This window comes from Lissotriton helveticus, chromosome 9 (genome assembly GCF_964261635.1).
Source record: "Lissotriton helveticus chromosome 9, aLisHel1.1, whole genome shotgun sequence".
Classification (NCBI taxonomy): Eukaryota; Metazoa; Chordata; class Amphibia; order Caudata; family Salamandridae; genus Lissotriton; species Lissotriton helveticus.
In genome coordinates, this window is record NC_136070.1 from 57,219,210 (window position 1) to 57,236,102 (window position 16,893).

General features: G+C 46.2%; 1 protein-coding gene across 3 annotated transcripts in view; it reads right to left on the bottom strand.

Moving 5' to 3' along the window:
- ARHGAP11A (Rho GTPase activating protein 11A) overlaps positions 1-16,893 on the bottom strand; it is a 146,528-nt gene that overhangs the window by 97,190 nt on the left and 32,445 nt on the right. For all 3 annotated transcript variants that reach the window (XM_078659448.1, XM_078659447.1, XM_078659446.1), the window contains exons 3-4: positions 6,696-6,792; positions 5,117-5,373 (exon numbers count right to left, since the gene is read on the bottom strand). In XM_078659448.1, coding sequence (XP_078515574.1) covers positions 5,117-5,373; positions 6,696-6,792 — 354 coding nt within the window. The remainder of the gene's footprint in view (positions 1-5,116; positions 5,374-6,695; positions 6,793-16,893) is intronic.

Sequence of the window (16,893 nt, forward strand, 5' to 3'; positions counted from 1 at the left end):
TGAAAAGGAAGTGCATACCCATTTTCCACGAGATTGAGAACCCAAAGATCTGATGTAACCGATTCCCAATCTCGTAGAAAATGAGTAAGCCGACCCCCTACTGGCCCTACATGATCCAGAATGGTGGATCTAGGGCTGCTTTGCTGATGCGAGTGGGGGTTGGGTATTATTGGAGGAAGTGGCGGAAGAGGAGACTTGACGTCCACGTCCACGACCTTTCTGTCTACCTCTTTAGGATTTGTACAGAGGGTTCTGTTGCTGTTGCTGCTGCTGTTGCTGTTGTCCCTGTCTGAAGGGACGAAAAGAGGATCTACCGAAGCCTCTAAACTTTCTAGTTGTGGACCCTCTCATCTGGAGACCCAAAGATCTTGCAGTAGCTCGACTATCTTTAAATCTTTCCAAGGCCACATCCGCCTTTTTTCCAAAAAGACCAGTTCCATCAAAAGGTAAGTCCAGCAACGTAGATTGTACATCCGCAGAGAAATTAGAGGATTTCAACCAAGCAGCTCTCCTGGTTGCAACCGTAGAGCCCATAATCCTGGCAACAGAATCAACAGTGTCCATGCCACTTTGAATAACCATACGTGCCGCAGCCTGAGTATCAGAGACCACTTCGTTAAAATTTTTCCTATCCTCCTCTGGAAGCTTAGATGATAATTGCTTCACAGAGTCCATCAATGCATGGACATACCTTCCCAAAAGGCAAGTAGCATTAGTGGATTTTAGAGCCATGCTACCCGAAGAGAAAATCTTCTTTGCAGACTGATCCAACTTTTTTGCGTCCTTGTCGGACGGTATCTGAGGAAAAGAACCCGCAGATTTGTTAGAGCATGCAGCCTGCACCACTAGACTCTCCGGAGAAGGATGTGTAGAGAGAAACTCCGGGTGCTCAGGAGCCACCCTGTAGCGTCTTGCAACAGACCTAGAAACCGCAGGAGCAGTCAACGGTCTCTTCCAAACCTCCTTTATAGGATCAGTTAAGGCATCAGTGAACGGCAGAGTGGGTTCAATAATAGAAGATGGAGAGTGTAGAACTTGTCAAGATGTTGGGCTTCTATTCTACAGTAGGCAAGGTTAAATTGAGAAGATCTGCAGCCTTCCGTATAACCACATGGTAGGGTGTCACGCCCTTAGATGGCGCATCAGAAACTGAAGGCAAGCCCCACTCAGGAGAGAGCTCTAGACCACTAGCATCATGTAGGTCTTCAAAATAATCATCATGATCAAGAAGCTCACCCTCTTTCACATCAGAGTCTTCACCCCTCTTTTCTTCCAAGAGACGCTGAGCCCTGCGTCTCGACCACTCCATACGAACCGAAGTCGATGGATCCGGTAACGACTCCGACGGAGCCGGTTCCGACGTCGATCGAGGAGTCGGGGCAACAGGAAGACGAGACTCACGGACAGGCGCGGCACCTCGATCCAGACTACGAGGTCGATCCGGAGTCGGCGAAGCCGCATGCGGAGTCGAAGACCTCGGTGGAGCCGTACCGAGCCAAGGTGTAATAGGCGCCGGCATAAATGGGGCTGGGGCGTAAGTCTGAGGAATGCCCAAGCTGTAAGACAACGGACCCATGGGACCAACAGGTGCTCCAGTGGGGTACATTGCTCTAGAGTAAACTCCAAACATCGCATTTAGAAAATGCGAGGGGTCCTGTCCAGGACCGGGAAAAGGAGGGTAAGAACCTACCGGATGCTTCGACGGAGGTCGTTCCGACATAGGCTCATTTTGATCTTCCTGACCTAAAGGAGTTTCCATCGGAGTCGGATTTTGAGGAACAACCTCTTCCTCTTCCTCATGCTCCGAAGAATGCGGAGACACCGGATTCGGTTCTTGTTCCGGAGTCAGGGAACGTTTGGGAGACTGAGCAGGAGAAGGTGAAATGAAGACTTTAAGATGTTTACGAGACTTCTTCTTCGAATCCGAGGAGTCCTTTCCTGAATGATGCCTAGAGCTGCGTTTTCTCCTCTTGTGCTTCCTCTTCGAGGAACTCGAAGCGTGACCCGAAGCCGACTTGGATCCAGATCTCGATCTTTCCCTGGATCTCGACCTCGCTCTGGATCTCGACCTCGAAGCCGACCTCGAGCGAGATTTTTGTCTCGACTTCGAGCGTCGGTAATTGACATCATACGAGCGCAAGATCCACATTGCTTGAAGCCTGTCTTCCTCGACGACATCTTCGATGAAGAAGGAAGAATAAAAGGAAAAACAGTAACACTGATAATTGAAGAAAGATACTAAGTATCGCAGAAGATCCCAAAAACCGTTAGCGTCGAAGACGCGGAAAAAGGGAACTGACGTCATCACGCCGGCGTGGGCCTGATAAGGAGTCGGTGACGTCAGACGGAGTCGCGCACGATGCCGCGTTCCTAGGACGTTGTCGGCGTGCTACGAAGAAAATTTCCGAACGTTGCTGACGCAGGGGGATATTCACAAGGTGAGGAATCCACACGGCAGATGTATCTATCAGAAGCAGCTTGCAGCAAGCACATGGAGCTTAAGAAACAGATGATCAATAAATGCTAACCATCATGCAAGAATACAGAGTTCTACCGTCTTGCACATACTCTCGACATGCACCACAAATTATTATTATTATTATTATATGAAATTTATAATGCGCTCAGTTACCCAGGGGCATCCCGGCGCAGTACAGAACAAGAAGAAGCGCCAATTTATCACTACACTGGATACAGATGGGTCTTCAGAAGTTTCCTAAAGAGTAGGATCTTAGGCTCTGAACGGATCTTAAAGGGAAGGGAGTTCCACAGTGCCGCCACTTGCACTGAGAAACGCCTCCCCCCAGAGCGAGCTCTCTTTACTCTAGTTGACTGCAAGAGATGTCTTTGGTCCGAACGCAGTAAGCGTGTGGGCTTATAGGGGCGTACCATAGGGGCAAGGATCGGTGGGCCCTTACCATGCAAAATTTTATGGGCCGTACACAACGCTTTAAATTTCACCCGTTCCCTGACGGGGAGCCAATGAAGCATTTTCAGGGCCGAGGCAGCTGAATGTCTTCTGGGAACATCCATCAACACTCTAGCAGCTGCATTTTGTACCTGTTGGAGGGTCTTCAAAGTCGCTTCGGGGGCGCCAAGAAACACCACGTTCCCATAATCAAGCCTCGACAAGATTAAGCCACGAATCAGGAGCTTCCTAGCTGGATCAGGGAGCAGTGGTAAAACCTTGCGAGCTGACCGAAGCAAACCGAAGCACACCCCTGCGGTCTTCCTGGCGTGGGTCCTAAGGGACAGATCTTCCTCCAGCCATACTCCCAAGGTCTTGATCTCCTTCTTGGGAGATGGAGGATCACCCAGAGACCAAGGCCAGCAGCTAGCAATAATAGAGGGACTGGATTTTCCCAGGAGCATCAGCTCAGTTTTCTCCCCATTCAGCTTGAGGGCAGAGTGGGACATCCAACGATGGACATTGGCGAGGCAGTCATGAAGGACTTCAGGTTGTTCCACCAACTGGGTGAGCCCTACCACCAGCTGTGTATCATCAGCATAGCTGATGATCTTGACTCCTGAAGGGGCGACCACTCTTTCAAGCGGAGTCATATAAGTATTAAATAAGGTAGGGCTCAAAGATGAGCCCTGCGGGACTCCACATTGAAGAGGGAACAAGGCCGACTGCTCTACCCCTTCCCATACTTGATAACAACGATTAGAGAGGAAGGATTCGAGCCATTTCAAAGCCAGCCCTGTCACACCAACCTCTGACAGTCGCTGGAGGAGCACCTGATGACTTACGGTGTCAAAGGCAGCACTCAAGTCCAGGAGGATCACTGCCACTGACCCTCCTGAATCAAGAATGCTCCTAGCTTCCTCCACTACAGCCAGTAAAGCTGTGTCCGTTCCCTGACCAGGGCGGAAGCCCGTCTGGGAGTCTCCCAGCAGATGCTGGGACTCAAGATGGTAGGAAAGCTGCCGATTGACCAACTTTTCAGCGACTTTAGAAAAGCCGGGCAGAAGTGAAATCGGCCTAAAGTTGGCCAAGATAGTAGAATCTAAACCTGGTTTCTTCAGTAATGCTTTTACCACCGCCTCTTTCATGGCTGACTTTATGTACGCCGAGCGCCTGGAAGCTATCGCGCTAACCGCGCCGCCGGCAGTGTCCCCCCTCCCAAGATGGCCACCACAACGAGGCAATGGGCAGGGACCCGCGAAAAAACGCGGTGATCAGCAGTTTAAAGTGGGGGTAAGGTGGCAGCCGTGCAAGTAAGCGAGTGGCCTTGTTTAAAAACAGGGGGAAAAAGCAATAATAAAATAAACGCAAATGACAAAAACGGGGCTTTTAAAATAAAATTAAATGGTGCAGCTTGCTGCGAGGAGGCTGTAGAGCGCAGGGTTTCTTAGCGTTCTGGTTAGATGGTAGGGGTGCTCACCTGCAGGACGCCTGCCTTTATGCACGCCGAGCGCCTGGAAGCTATCGCGCTAACCGCGCCGCCGGCAGTGTCCCCCCTCCCAAGATGGCCACCACAACGAGGCAATGGGCAGGGACCCGCGAAAAAACGCGGTGATCAGCAGTTTAAAGTGGGGGTAAGGTGGCAGCCGTGCAAGTAAGCGAGTGGCCTTGTTTAAAAACAGGGGAAAAAAGCAATAATAAAATAAACGCAAATGACAAAAACGGGGCTTTTAAAATAAAATTAAATGGTGCAGCTTGCTGCGAGGAGGCTGTAGAGCGCAGGGTTTCTTAGCGTTCTGGTTAGATGGTGCAAAGAGCCTAACTAAATGTGATCAACATCGTGTCAAAATTGGCCTACTCATTAACTCAGTCATATGCTATGCCTGCCCAAGGCCTGCTTCAGTTCACTGCAACATTGCCAGAATTAGGAGGAGAAATAAACGTTTAATTAAGGTGCAGGACAGGCACACGGACATATACATTTTCGTACCAAGCAGGACCTTGTGGTGGAAGACAAGAATACTGTCTAAGACACCAAGTGAAATTCCAGGCAGGGGAAAATGTATACAAAGGAATCACATTCCCAGTACAAATTATAAAATTTGCACTATTTCAAGTGGAATTTTACATTTGCAAGTTGCTCTTCAAAACACTGCACATTCAAGGAACTTCACAGGAGCTTCAAAACAGACTGACATTTTTACTTACTTCAGGGACACCCTTTGGAGGAACCCAAAGAAGTACCGCAAAGTATCAATGGTTCGGTCTGACAGCAGACAGGAAAGGAGCAGTGTCGCAGCAGTCCTCTCCTCCTCACTGCCCAGCTGCTGGGCTTTGAAGAAGGAATCCTGTAAATCGGGTCTCAAAATGGGCTCAGGTAGCTCCCGAAAAAACTGCTTGAGGAGTCCGGCAACATCACAAGGTGGAGCGGCGGCCAAACAGCCATCGCCAACATCCAACTGGTTCTGCAGAAATGGGTTTTAAAATTAATGTATCTTTCCGCAGCGAAGAGGAAGGAATACAGACATTATTATTTCAATACCATTTCACCAAACAATATTAGCATAGCAAAGAATCGAACATACTGTATTGAAAGCTCAGAGTAACCTCAGGTGTGAGCAAACTTTACACCTGTTCCTTGGTGTAAGCCCGAGCCGGCCCAGAGCCACAGCTACCCAGGGTTGCGCTAAGGTTTCACAAACGATAACCCTCCTGGTCCTTAAGGGGTTGGCAGCGTATTACACAGTGAGGAGACAAAAACCACACCATTTAATGCAACTCATTTCTTAACAGATATACCCATATTTGCGTCAATAATTCTTTTAATCTCTGTGTTTTTTGGAAACTTAGTCCTCAATGTTCTTATGTTTTGTCGCCATGGATAGTACTCCAACAACTGTCAGACACGGCCCACAGTATATAAAACAGTAAATAAAAAAAAATATTTTAAAAAATGGACAAAGTGCAATAAAAGCTTGTGGATCACCTGGGAGAAACTGGTGGGAGATGCTTCCTATGGAAGAAGCTTCCTATGAAAGAAGCATCAATTTGACATGACTGTCTCCTACATTAGAAATCAAAAATTTGCAGCAGCCGTTTAGTAGTAGATTAACAACACTTTCTTTCATTACATATGCTTCATAAAATCCTAAAACGTTCATGACAACTGAAGGATTGAAAACAGATTTAAATATATATATATAAGTGAAATAAACTTAAAATGTTAAAATAAAGTCAACTGTAGACAAAGGAAAAAGGACGCAGCAGGCACAAAGCTCCATTGTGCATGTCTTAACCGTGTTAGGTAGCTTGGAATAGCTCATTTTCATGAGCAGACACAGGATGATAAAGGCAGCTTATGGCCACTACAAAAGCAGTCTGAAAAAATGCTGACCTGAAAAATGGTTAGCTCCAGCAAGAGGTTAAACGAGCAAACCCAATTTAAAATAAATTATGTTCGCTTTCATAATCCAACATTGATTTATTTAGTTTTTTTTTTAAACATATGCATTTCCTCAAATAAAAATGCAGCTACATCATAATTCACGTAATTAACATTTGCAATGTCAACAAGGAGTATTCCATTTAAAAAATTTTTTTTTTTTTTACAAATGTGCCAGACTGGCTTCACAATGGAGTACCCCATTTGCTCAAGGCAAGTATAGAGCCCATACGAGCGGAAAATCCTGGACGCAGGTTGACGAAACCCATATAAGCCAATGAATTTACCTCTGCTCTATAAACTACTTCCACGTAATATTGCTAATAACCCCACCTATCTACATACCTTCAATGCCTTCAGCCGAACAACAGAACCAGATTTTCTAAAAAGTCCCTCTGTGCTGGCATGCAGTTCCAAATGTTTGCAGGCAGCAACAACGAAGCTAAGGAAAAGAACATAATGGTTACATTTGTCAGGACACTGCATGTTCAGGGTAGTTGTTAGATCATACATAATCCGCACACCCATTGTAAGGAACAGCGCTTTCTACAGATGGCCGAAGATTAATTAAAGACACAAGAAACAGACTTATGCACAAAATCAGACTAGGCAACAGAAGCAATGGCTACTACCACACACAGACAGTAGAAACAGCAAAAGGAGAGAGTAGATGACAGAGTGCTCAGAACAACAGAACCACTAGCAGTGATGTCAGAGTTGGAGCTCATGGTCTTGTAAGAGCTCCTTTAGCATCAAGAGTTGTACTTTGAGTTTTGAAGCAGCTCAGAAATGTGAGGAACCTCTACTGAGATCTGAGCTAGTGTCATAGTTTAAGGCAATTCATAATAATATTTCTCCTGGTCTCAGCTGCAGGACTGTATGGCGTACATTATCCGGACACGGTCACCTGTGAGTAAGAAGTCAAATGTTACTCTTCTTGCAGAAATGCAATTCATGATGGAAAATTCTTGCAATTTTTTTTTGTCATATTATGGTAAAACGTATGCTGCACTGAAACCCATCCATGGTCACAAGCGCTTTTTAAGTCTACAAACACCACTCACTGATGGCGGATTGAGAGAGGAGACGGTCCTCAAAGGTTTCCCTACAGATAAAAGCCAAATTTGATTTTGTAGTTTTAAAGCACATGGATGCGGACGGCGTTGGACACTCCCTTCTACTTACTGCTGTGTCTGAAGGATATGGGGGTGGGGAAGGCATGGAGAGGGCTGAAAGATCAACTGATTTGGAATATACACTGAAGTCAACGAAACTAAACGCCTACACCAACCACCGGGGCGGTTATGCACAAGGTATGGATAACCTTTTTCCTACCAGTCGTCTCATATGTGCATAATTCAAGCAGTATTAAAGAGAGTTCCTGTTCTATAGCTTTGCAACAGGGGACACCATAAGCTATATCTACTGTAAGCATTTCAAAACAGTCATCAGAAGGAAGAAAGGCTGATTGGCTCCAAATAGATTATATCTGATGATCTGGAAGATGATGAGAGCTGCTGAACTTTGCACATGAATACTGGGAAACACATTTGTTGAAATTCCATGCGGCTAAGACTGCACAGCTGAGATTTTTACTACATACGTTTATTTATCAAGGAGACAAACATTTGGTTTCTAGAGCTGACAGCCAACGAACGCAAGCTATTTTTGAAGCTCCAGTGGTGCAGCCTTAGTAAATAAGCGGTGCTTTCATATATAGAATTTTTAACTAGGATGCAAATCAGTAAGTTCAAACTCTAAACGTCATTGTGAGATTTAGTAAGTTTGTTTTTTAAAATCAGCACGAAGAATGTGTATTGCAATAACAAAGTATTGCATATCAATCAAAAAGACATGGTTCAGATGCAATAAACTGGGCGTGCATGGGGTCCAGAGGAAAATATACCTACATGTGCTCAGCTCCCCCAATGCAGCCGCTGCCGCCAGGACTTCATCACATTAGTCTGTGCTCATCCAAGGCACTTAAAAGAAAAAACCCACTCTCCCCCTTCCAGGACAACTTCCATCTGATTCTCCTGTTACTTTCACATTAACATCTATACCCTTTAAGCCGCACTTGCACCTTGCTTAGCCCCTCTTGCTCCCTTGGCAGGCTTCCCCATAAGGCTCAACGCACGTTACCTTCCTTCTTACTTTATCCCGACGTGTTAATCCTTTAAATTAAACCTGCCAATCCCTCCTATGACCCATTGTGCCCGCAGGCTGTTATCTTAATCTAAGTGGTCTCTAACCCTAGGTATAAACTTGAAATGCACCAATACACACAGTACATACAACCACTCCTGTAATGAAGGAGGGGGAAAAACTAAAATAAAACACACAGGCGATCCTCTCTCTTTCAAGCACCACCCGGTCTCAACTGCCGTTTTCTCTAAAGTCCTAGAGTGGGTAGTCTTTAGCAGACAATCTCCACTCTAGTCCTCTACAGTTTGGTTTCCCAATCTTCACACAAACGAAACTGTTCCTTCAGCCTTTTGGTGCTCACCCCTAGCCACATTTAACTCTCATCTGCAGGAGATTCACCAATACTTAGTCCTAGGTCATCTGGTCTACTGCCTAGAAATTACACCCAACGACTGCAATTAAACACTGGATGGCACTGGCAGTGCTTGCAAACCCATTTAACCTTTGTGCCTTACATGCTGGTGTACTATTTGACCAAAAATAAAATGACTGGTTCCTTCCATTCTCCAAGAAATGCCAACCTTCACCTCCTCTCTGAAGAACTCTCTTCCGTGCTCACTCACTAACCTTCTATCTTCGTACTTCCATCCAACACCCTGCTTCTCTACCCTAGTATCGTTTCCATGCCTTCTGCCTTGAACACTGTAAAGGCCCACCTTCCTCAATTAGGAATTACTTGCATCCCTTACACATTTCCAAGTCTTCCCCAACCTCCAACGTCCTCTTACTTTATAATATAAATGCACCCTGAAAATTGAATACATGTGATTTTATTCAGTCTGCACTCAAACTAAATACCTGCTACAGAGATCTTTGTCTGCCCGTAAATCTTCAGAAATGATGAAAATGGTAAGATAACGGAGGGATAACATGTTTGTTTGCGTTTTGTCTACTTCGAGTTTTGAATCAAAGTAGCATAGAGGATTAATAGGTCTTCTGAAAAGCACATCATGTAACAAAGATGACAGATTTTTATTTTATGTAGTTGGGTAAATGGGTTACTGTCTTTAACATAGATCCTTCTGTTACTTGCAGTCCATAAATTTTAATCCTTCCAATATAGCAGAGTGAGCTATGAAGGACATGCAAATCAAACCTTGTGACTCACTGCCTAAATAAAAAGTACTTCCCTGAATGTGAGCAGTGGAAGGATACAAGCCATCACACATACAATGGGGTAAAGCTACGCTGGTTGGTGAAAACAGGAAGAGAAAAGAAAGACTTAGAATAAGCAGACGAGACAATAGGAGCGACAAGAAAGCCAAATCTATGGTAAGCAATGGGTTTGCTCAGAGCCCTCTGCAAGGTTTTGGTACGGGTACACAAATGCTCTTTCGACAGACAGCTAAAAGCAGTCTGCATTAGACCTAATGTAGCTACTCATTGTATAGTATCCGTGTTTTCTATAAAATTCTTACTGAATAGAAAAGGGTCAACCCAGAAACACATTTTTTGTGTTTTTAAAATGCCCAGTAAAATGAGGCCTGAAGTAATATTTTTCGGCATCCACATGAAACACCTGCTTAATATACGAAGGTTTGTACTTGACCAGATTAGGTCCTTTCCATATTACGCAAGGATGAATATCTGCTGATGGCTCATTCAGAAGATGGCAAATATAGCACAACATGCGGGAGCCTGCAACCCCTGTATAAAAGCCAGTCTTTTAATTCCTTATTACAGTGGAGTTATGTCACCTGTAATAAAGAAATGATGTAGCTGCAGTCGAGTTGTGATATAATGCCTACTGGCAAACCCAGCACCTAAGGTGAAAGGCATATCACAGACCATAATTACAGCTGCAGTTCATACAACGAAAAAACTGAGATCAATAAAATGAACATAGCTGCTGCAAGAAGTCTATTTTTGCCACCCGTAGGTCATGTTCATTACACATTACTAGCAAAAGCATTTTAAAAAATATGACTTGCATTAAGCTTATTCTAATATACCTTGGCAACAAAATACTAACTGCTTTTTGTAGAATTTAATTTTGTACTAAAGATTCTAGTTTTTCCTCTACCTGTCTGCAAACACACTAACTGTTTTGCATCAAAGAACAACACACTAAGGCCGCAAGTGGTCTGCGAGAAGGGGATGTGGTAACTATGTCATATAAGGAACAAAATGCCCTCTGATGAATGTTAGAAGGATTTTGCAAGTCAGCTCTGCCCTAGTTCCTCTATATGGTCACAGAACTACTCAGGGACTTACAATATCCTTATAATATATAGCAGGGGTACTTTGTCCCATATACAGCCTGTTGCTGCGAGCTATGTTGTATACAAAAGGTCCCGAATCAGAGTAATAAGTCTAAGCCACAAGGAAAATCTAACAAGGGAGAAGGCTTTTAACAACTGTATAGACCGGACGCAGAAGGGCTATACTGATATTAGAACACTCCATCCACTGAGAGTCGAATGTTCTAAATTAAAAGGAGAGACAGACAAACAACGGTTAGAATGCTAGAGCAGGAGCAAGGCTAATGTGATTACTATGCTGAATGTTTCTGAAACTTCAATAAAATCGGTTTAAAAAAAGCATGCTGTAGCAGGAGGACCATACTCGCCACTGTTGGCTCACAACTACTACATAATCTTCAATAGAGCTCTCCACATTCCAACTTTCTAATACAGCTTCACAACGAGATTGGAACAAGTCTGGAGGAGATCCTCTCCACGATAGTCAAAAGTAAGTGAGTTGCGCCCAATTTTCAGACTGTTCATAACGGTCTACTCAACAGAAGACTAGCAGTTGAGCTTGCAAATATAATCTCATGATCGATGAGCAACGGTCTTGGAGCTGCATCATTCCTTTCCAATGATCATGGATTTTGCCCTCAGAGCGGTTAATACCATCCCTGGTCAAAAACACTTGTCCTACTTCTGAAAAGGGTGCAATTTGAAACAGCTTTGCGTTTACTAACTTTTAGCAGTTGCCAACTTCTTGCTAGTGTCAAACAAATTGTAGTAAAAAGAGGAACCCATCATCTGCAATCATACATGGACCAACAACGCCTGGATGCACTTCAAATTAAAATGCATCCCAAATATGGCAAACAGGCTGATTAGCTGCATCTGGACAAGTTGATGGAAAAACCCTGTCCACCATTGCCAGAGCCATAAGCTTGACATGTCAAGCAGCACAGCAATTTCAATCAGAAAAATAAACTGTCAGATGAAAGGGCATTCTGCGATTAACTTCAGACAGCTGTAAGTTCTGACTCGCTGGTATGCTGTTGAATTAATAAAAATAGTCTTACTCACAGGATGTGTAGCAGAATAGGTCAACAAAGCATTTCCAGGCGTAGTTGACAATGCTCTATTTCCTGTATGGCTATGAAATCAATTCTCATAGCATGGAGTGCAACTTTCTTCGCAGCCCTAGAGCAAATGGTATGCTTCCTTCTCTGGTGCAGAATTCATCCTTGCAGCATGGGTCAAGTGTTTTGCTCAAGAGGGTCACTTGCAATATATACAAACTGTAGTGGGTGGACACTTCTCTGGAAGTAGAGGCAGACAACAACCAAAAGCATCTACCATTGTCTGACAGCTGGACCAATTCAAAGCTTAATTTAGCTCCCTTTACTAATCCCTTGTTCAACCCACAAAGAAAGAACAGATTGCTGATAATTGACTGAAGTTGGAGAGAACACAGTTGAGACTGCCGTCAACTAAGTGTTGCTCCCTCACTGTACCATTGTTGAAAGTTGGACTGAGACCGTCAACATTATCGGCGCCCTCTTGCTCTCCTTAACCTTTTTGTGCGCGTAAAACAGCCGCCATTTTGAACACCATGGCTTCCCTGCTCCCGCCGAGAGCCAGCGCGCCTCTCTCCCACTCCTAGCTTCGCCGGCATCCCCCCGCATACTGACAACCCCCCTGCCTGCACCTGCCGCGAATCATAAAACCCCTCTTCAGCGCTGCTCTGCCCCAGGCCCTCGTCCTGTTCCCAGCGCGACACCTCCCTTCTTCCCATTTATGATCCCCGGCCCTTTGATGCAAACCCCTTTTCCCCGTGTGCCCGTTCGTCTTCCTCGTTCCCAGGCCGACACCCAGCTCTGCCGATACTGTTCCTTGCCCCTCCCCGTACAATAGAAAGTTCCCCCCCAGCAAGGGATCCCCGGGTTGATCAAAGCCCCCCCGCCCTACGAGACCCGATCAAACCCCACACACTCCGTGAATCGGCGGAATATCCAGCTGCGCGATGATCATCACCTGTTGTGAACGGGGCGGGGACTTCCACTGTAACCTTGCGTGGGAACGGGCTGGGAAAGGGGGGGATTCTGAGGATGTCTTTCCGTACATCAAAGTATCGACGAGAATGTGTTACATGCAATAAACAGATAAACATGTGTATAAGAGGCCAGGCCTCAGGGATGCAGTTAGAGCACCTCAGAACGATACCTTCTGTCCGTTTCGTTGTGTTCTCCTCCGGAGAAAATAAAAACCTTGTTTCCTGCCTTCCAGTCTCCAGCGCCTGCCTCTTCAATAGTTTAACTTCTTTGTGGGTTCAAGAGGCGACACCGCCGGGCAATACTTAAGGATCTTATATTCTGGTTGGTAGTGCCCCCCAATTATTTTCACAATTGGCGTCCCAAGCGTGGGGCCCATCAGCGACCCATGGATCCAGTGGGAGAGGTCCTGACGACAAAGTGAACGACTGCAACGATCGGGAACGCGTCTGTCCGATAGACCCTCGTCTGACAGCCGATCATCCGAACTTCACTGGTTCCGAACAGACCTCTCTCGAGGGATCTACGGTCCTGACTGGGAACCATCAGGAGTGCCGCGAGGATAACGAAGAAGAGAGGACGATCGGGCGCTGGATTCGGAAGACAGGAAACTGTCCATGCGGTCCGGGTAAGGTCGTGTAACCACGACAAGTCGCGAAATAATTGCTTGATTGCTTGTTTGTTTAAAAATACTAGTATTGCTCTTTTTATTTATTTGGAGATTCACTGTCTGCAAACGGAGAAACAACGGGCTCTCTCTTTGCAAGCAGTGGAGGATAGGTAGGGCAGCAGCCGTGCTTATTTTTCTCCCCCACTCAATAATCACTTGAAACTGAACTGTTGTTCGCAAAACTATTGTTTCCTGGAGATTCCCTGTCTGCAAACAGGGAAGAGACCACCCTTTTTGCAGATAGTGAAAAGGGTAGGTAACGCAGATCTTTGCGGACCTGCTCATTCTCCCCATTGTTATTTATTGGTCTTTTGTTATTTTTGATCCATGAGGTATTCACTGCCTGCAAACAACGTAGAATAGAAATATTCTGTCCAGTCTTTGCACCTAGTGATAAGATAGGCAGTGCTGACTTTTTAGTCCCTCGTTACGAGCCGTCATGTCTGTCTTCTCCCCACTGATTAGTAGCCTGTTTAGCCCGGACCGCCTATTAGAGATGGACCATCCAGCCCCACTGGAAGGCACCCCTAATAAGGACATGTTCATGAAGCATGGATTGACCGCTATAGCCTATAGTAAACTATGGCATAAATATACAAAAAAGGGTCAAGAAAGTCAATGGCCCCTGATAGGATCCTTCGATGATGATAAAATAAAAACGCTAGAAACTGCCCTGGGTAAAAACAAGACAACACCTACTATGCTTGACAGCTTCGGCATGTGGCGAAAAGAAACTGAACAACGTAAAAAGAAAACTGAGAGTAGGTTGGAAAAAGAGCTGCGAAAAGCAGCCCACCTAGCTGCTCAGAAACTAGAAAAAGAGATAAAGGAAAGAGAGAAAGCTAAACAGAAACTAGAAATGGAAACGCCAAGCCAGTGTCCGGTTAGAACCCCCTCCATGCTCTACCCTGATTTACCCTCGAAACGACAAGCCAATGAGGACCTGCTGTTAGGTCCTCCTATCATCTACATGCCCCCTCCATATGCCCCTTCTCAACCCGTGGCGCAGCACGCGCCACCCGCAGGTACAAACGAAGGTACCGCCACAGCGTCGGCCCCAATGGCCTCTGTGCCAGCCGAACCCCTTGTATTAAAACCCGCATCAACAACAACGTTAGACGACCATGAGACTCGAGGGGCTGGCCCTGCAAGAACAAACAGACTAGACAAAGATGAGCGAGCGGGGATCGACAAAATAGCAAGGACACTGGTAGAAAGGAAGGATGATGAAGAGTACATCACAGATATGTTCAGCTCGTATACAGGGAGTCACAGACGACATTTTACCGTACGACTGTGTTATCATGTCTTGAATGCATACGAGGACCGATATCGAGACAAAGGTCCCGAGAGCCTAAGGACTCTGTACCGGAAGGTCGATATCGGGGATGAGGGCGAGTGTGATGTGTCGGACCTCCTTACGCGTACGCTTGAGGTTTTCCGCCACCTCACTGAACGAAAGCCGGGAGCTAAATCCGCAGCCCCCGTAGTGACCGAACCACCAACCGAGCAATCTAACACCATGATGCCGATACGTGAGGCTGCCCCTTACTGGGTTCCTCCTCGGGGTACAGGGACTCACGATGATGCAAACAACCAAGATGCGAAGGGAAGGGTAGTATACAACTGGGTCTACCAGCCATGGGACCGGCAAGAGATACTGACATTCCGGAAATCTCTACCCGACCTACGTAAAAACCCCACTGCCTTCTATACTGAATTGGGTACAGCCCTGGGTTCAACGATCATGACCCTGGCTGACATCGACTTGTTCTTCGGGTTATGTCTACCAGCTGATGTGTGGAAGCAAATCCGGAAAGTCGACCACCTTGAGCTGTTTGGACATACCTGGTCACAACTCGATGACCTGGACAAACAACGGGGACCAGGACAAAAGCCGTTGAAATCCATTCTAGACCTCCCAGATAAAATCTTAGAGAAATTAAAAACCCTAATCCCAGAAAAGAAAGTGGACTGGTCGATAGTAACAGCCTGTCGCCAAAAACCCCAGGAGGATGTATCGGAATACTTCTCCCGGTTTGAAATGGTGTTCTCCGATTACAGCGGCCAGGACATGACCACTGCAACCGGACACCATCTGTTTGTCCAGAATTATGTTAAGGGCCTATCATCGGAAATCTCCCAGAAACTACAGGCCAGCGAGAGTAGTTGGGCAGCCTCCAAACCTACAGCGATTCTCCAAATGGCCCAATATTATGAGCATCAGAAAAATGAAAACGATAGGGCGACAGAGAAAAAGAAGAAGGACTTAAAAGAGAGGGTGATGATTGCCAAACTGCAAGGGGTGACTATAGGACGAGACCAATACCGGGGAAACTACCAGACAAACGTCCCTAAGACTACATTTCCCCAGGACCGCACTCTGACTTCCTACAGTGGACGCACAGACCTTAGAGAAGACCAGTGCGCTTTCTGCAAAGGGACTGGCCATTGGAAATCCCAGTGCCCAGTTCTTCTGGAAATGATCAGAAACAAAGACCCCAGGGATGTAGCAAACGGACCGAGACCTAAGGGACAACAACGAGGGCCCCCAAATGACGCAACTAATGACAGATCAAACAGACCAAATACGTTCGACCGACCCAGGCAGAACCAATATCAACAATCTGACTATGACGACACTCACACCTTCGCATAGGACAGCCAAGGGCGAGGGAGGGATCCAGTCGAGCTCTATGTTGACCAGCAGGGCCCTTATGTCACTGCTAAGGTCCTGGGTACCAAGTCTCCATTTCTGGTAGACACTGGCGCAACACGTAGTGCGTTATCTAAACGACTGATTCCAAGGGCACCCTTGTCTGGCTCACTCATAACATCGACAGGTTTCGATGGAACGCCCTCCACCAACCCTTTGTCTGCCCAGATTCTCTTTGACGTAGAAAACACCACCGACACCACGTTCTTGCTTTCCTCCAATAGCCCTGACGCCATTATGGGACTTGACTTACTGAAACACTTCCGAGCGACGATTAGGTGTTCTCAAGATGGAGTTCGAGTGTTTCTTTACGACAACCCCGTTCTGCTTAGACATTGTTCCCCCCGACACATGTTTTCCATCACCGACGTTGACGCGTCCCTGCTTGACACTCTACCTCCGTATCTGTGGGCCAAAGCGGATTCGGACGTAGGGCGTATGTTAATTGACCCAGTGCACATTACTGTCCGACCAGACGCAACACTCCCAAAACTCCCACAATATCGGATATCGCCAGAGGGCGAGAAGGCATTGGTAATGATTATCCAGTCACTGATAGACGCAGGAGTGGTAGAGGAAGTGGTTAGCAACGTTTGCAACAGCCCTATCTTGCCAATTATCAAGAAGCAGGGAGAGGGAGATGAGAGAGCATACCGTTTCATCATCGACCTCCGAGAGATCAACAAAGTGGTGGTACCCCAGTACCCTGTGGTCTCAG